Below are 2,873 nucleotides of genomic sequence, written 5' to 3' on the forward strand. Positions count from 1 at the left end.
CAGCCCCACACACTAAGTCAGCAGCCACTGAAGGAACAAAGTATCTTGTGCTGTTTGTTTTCATGTGCCTGTGATTGTGACCCTGAGGAAGAACAGAGGAAAAGGACTGGATGTATGACACCTCCCAAGTTTAAGGGAAGTCTGGAAACAAGGGTGACTGTAGAAAGTGGAAGCTAGACAATTTCTGGTAAAAGACAAAAGTCTATGGTGTCTGATTGAGAAAGCAATGAGGCCAGGCCATGGCTCACTCTTGAGATCCCAGCTAGCTACTCAGGATGCCAAGGAATGGGGCTCCCAAGCTCAAGGGCCGAGTTACAGGTGATCCAAGGCCACTAACCCAAGGGTTTTGAAATAAGAGCGGCGGGGCTGCGTCCCCTGCACCCGGCCGCCCACATGGCTAGCTTTAGCTTATGCCCCGAAATAATTACACAGAAACTGTATTCTTTTAAACACCGCTTGGCCCATTACATCTAGCCTTTTCTCTGCTAACTCTCGCACCTGGATTAGCCCATTTCTAATAATCTATGTAGCCCAAGAGCTGGCTTACCAGGAATGATCTTAACCTGCATCTGCCTGGAGTGGGAGAATCATGGCGACTCCCTGACTCAGCTTCTCTCTCCCAGCATTCTGTTCTGTTTACTCCTCCCACCTATGTTTTAACCTATGAGGGCCAAGCAGTTTCTTTATTGCTTAACCAATGAAATCAACAGATTGATATATGACACTCCCACATCACCAAGGGTGCCATTCTGACACAAATGTGTTCCAGCTAAGACAGCACCGAGGAAAAGAAGCGCTGCCAGTATGTACCAGGACCAAGAAGTCTAGTTTTGCAATGACTGCAGATCTGATGTGCAAAGAACATGTGCAGCCCCATTACTCAGATGCAGCAGGGGGGGGGGCTCATCTACAGCCAGCACCTTTTCATTACTGGACTTCGGCTGTACACTTACTTTGGTTTAATAACTCTTAACATTTGGGGGTTGGAGGATTCTTTTGGGGGGCAGGGTCTCACTATGTAGTTGGCCTGAGAGTCGTGACCTTCCCGCCTCCTCCTCACACAAGCAAAGACTGATAGTGTATGTCACCATGACTAGTTATACAATAAAATATCCTGCCTAAGGCATGGCAAAATCAGTAGGCAAACTTTACCAAACAGCCTTCGTGTACTTGCTCTGTGCTGGTTTAGTGTATTATTTCTTCTTGGGGGTGGGAGAATTATTTCTTATACTCCATGGGACGTCTGTTATATCTATCCATAAGTCTCACCTTTATACAATAACAATTAATAACTACATATCTAAAATAATGGCTTAGGTCATTTGTCTCATAAAGTTGTCCCACACAATTCCTCTTTTGAAAGGGGTGGGAAGCGGGGAGAGAGGTAAATTTAAATCCTTATTACTGAAGGCAGGTACAAAAGTATTTAGGTCTTGTATAAAGTCAAAGGCTTTAGATAAAAATCAGCCTCAGCGAACACTAGTCAGCCTTGTTTTTAGCCTTGAGGTCATTGTACTGCTCAGATGTGTGTGAGACTGTAGTTACTTTGAGGCAGGGTCCCACTGTCGGGCAGTCTGGCCTTGAACTCGCGGCCATCCTCCTGCCTCACGCCCTGCCCTGTACGTTTCAGATTACTGGTTTCCAGGCCTGCTCCCCAGGGTTGCTTATGCAAGTCGCAACACCCACGAGCCTGGCCACCCTGGGACCCTGCAGGGCGGGGTTCGCAAGGTGACAGCAGGTGAGCTAGGCGCAGATGAGGAAGTGAGCCTGGCACGGTGCGGGGATTACTCATGCTGCTTTCCTGAGAGCGGAATTTCTCGCCTCCTCCTCTGTCCAGCTGAAGTTCAACCCAAGTGCTGTCACTTCCCGTCTGGGTAGACCGGGGAAACCCGCGATTCTGTGGGAGGGGAGGGAGTCAGAACTAGCCAGGTAGCTCGATGCGCGTCCCTGCTGTCTACGTCCCTGCGCGGGCCGCGGCACCGACAGCTGGAGCGCGCGGGACCCGAAGAGTGCGCACCCGTCCGCGCGGGGTCTGCGCGGGTGTGGCCCGTGCCGCCCGCTCCACCTGGTTCAGGAGGCCACCCTGTCGCCTCCGGGCCCCGTCCCCAGGGCCCCCGCGCCCTCCTCCGTGACCCCACCGCACCTGAGCAAAACTTTTCCCCCGCCTTCGGGATTCAAACTCCGCAGCGACTGAAGCTGCCGCAAACCGCCCCGGCCCTAGCAACAAGGTTCCGGCCGTAGAGCGAGCGCCGCTAGGTGTTAGGAAGGTGATGTCGTAAAGCCGCGAGTGTCGTAAACCAGGTGCGGTGGGGAGGGGGAGGGGTGGAGGCGGCGGGTGGGGGGGTGAAGGGGAGGGAGGGAGGGAGGAGGGGGGAGGAGGTGACTCGAGCATTTAGACACAAGCGAGAGGATCATGGCGGATGGCCCCAGGTGTAAGCGCAGAAAGCAGGCGAACCCGCGGCGCAATAACGGTGAGTGGCGGAGGGGCCCGGAGCGGCGGCGGGCAGCGGGCGGCCGGGCGAGGGGCGCGGGGCCGAGCGGGCCGGGGGCGGCGGCGGGGCCGGGCCGAGTGGAGTGGGAAAGTAAAGTAGTGCGCCCCGCTGCCGCCGCCGCGGCCGCCGTCCTGGACCGTTATGTCTTACCTGCCTCTGCGCCTAGCGGCTCGCGCGGCCGCCGGGGACCGTTAGCTGCGCCGCATCCCGCCGCCGCGCCCGGCCACTTTTCCGCCCGCGGGTGAAGCGGCTGTTGCTTCTTTCCGCACTTTCTCCACTCTTGCCGCCCCTCGGCGCCTCCCCGCGCGCGATCCTCCCTCCGCGCAGGCCGCGGCGGCAGGGAACAAACTTGCAGCGGGCGGGCGCGGGCTGCGGAGCGGG

At 56.3% G+C, this 2,873-nt stretch overlaps 1 protein-coding gene across 2 annotated transcripts in view; it reads left to right on the plus strand.

The window, feature by feature from the left end:
- The first annotated feature begins 2,361 nt into the window (after window positions 1–2,361).
- Zeb1 (zinc finger E-box binding homeobox 1) overlaps window positions 2,362–2,873 on the plus strand; it is a 164,104-nt gene continuing 163,592 nt past the window's right edge. For both annotated transcript variants that reach the window (XM_005354807.3, XM_013348993.2), the window contains exon 1: window positions 2,362–2,471. In XM_005354807.3, coding sequence (XP_005354864.1) covers window positions 2,414–2,471 — 58 coding nt within the window. In that variant the 5' untranslated portion in view covers window positions 2,362–2,413. The remainder of the gene's footprint in view (window positions 2,472–2,873) is intronic.

The sequence above is a fragment of the Microtus ochrogaster genome, chromosome 16, assembly GCF_000317375.1.
Source record: "Microtus ochrogaster isolate Prairie Vole_2 chromosome 16, MicOch1.0, whole genome shotgun sequence".
NCBI classification, from domain to species: Eukaryota; Metazoa; Chordata; class Mammalia; order Rodentia; family Cricetidae; genus Microtus; species Microtus ochrogaster.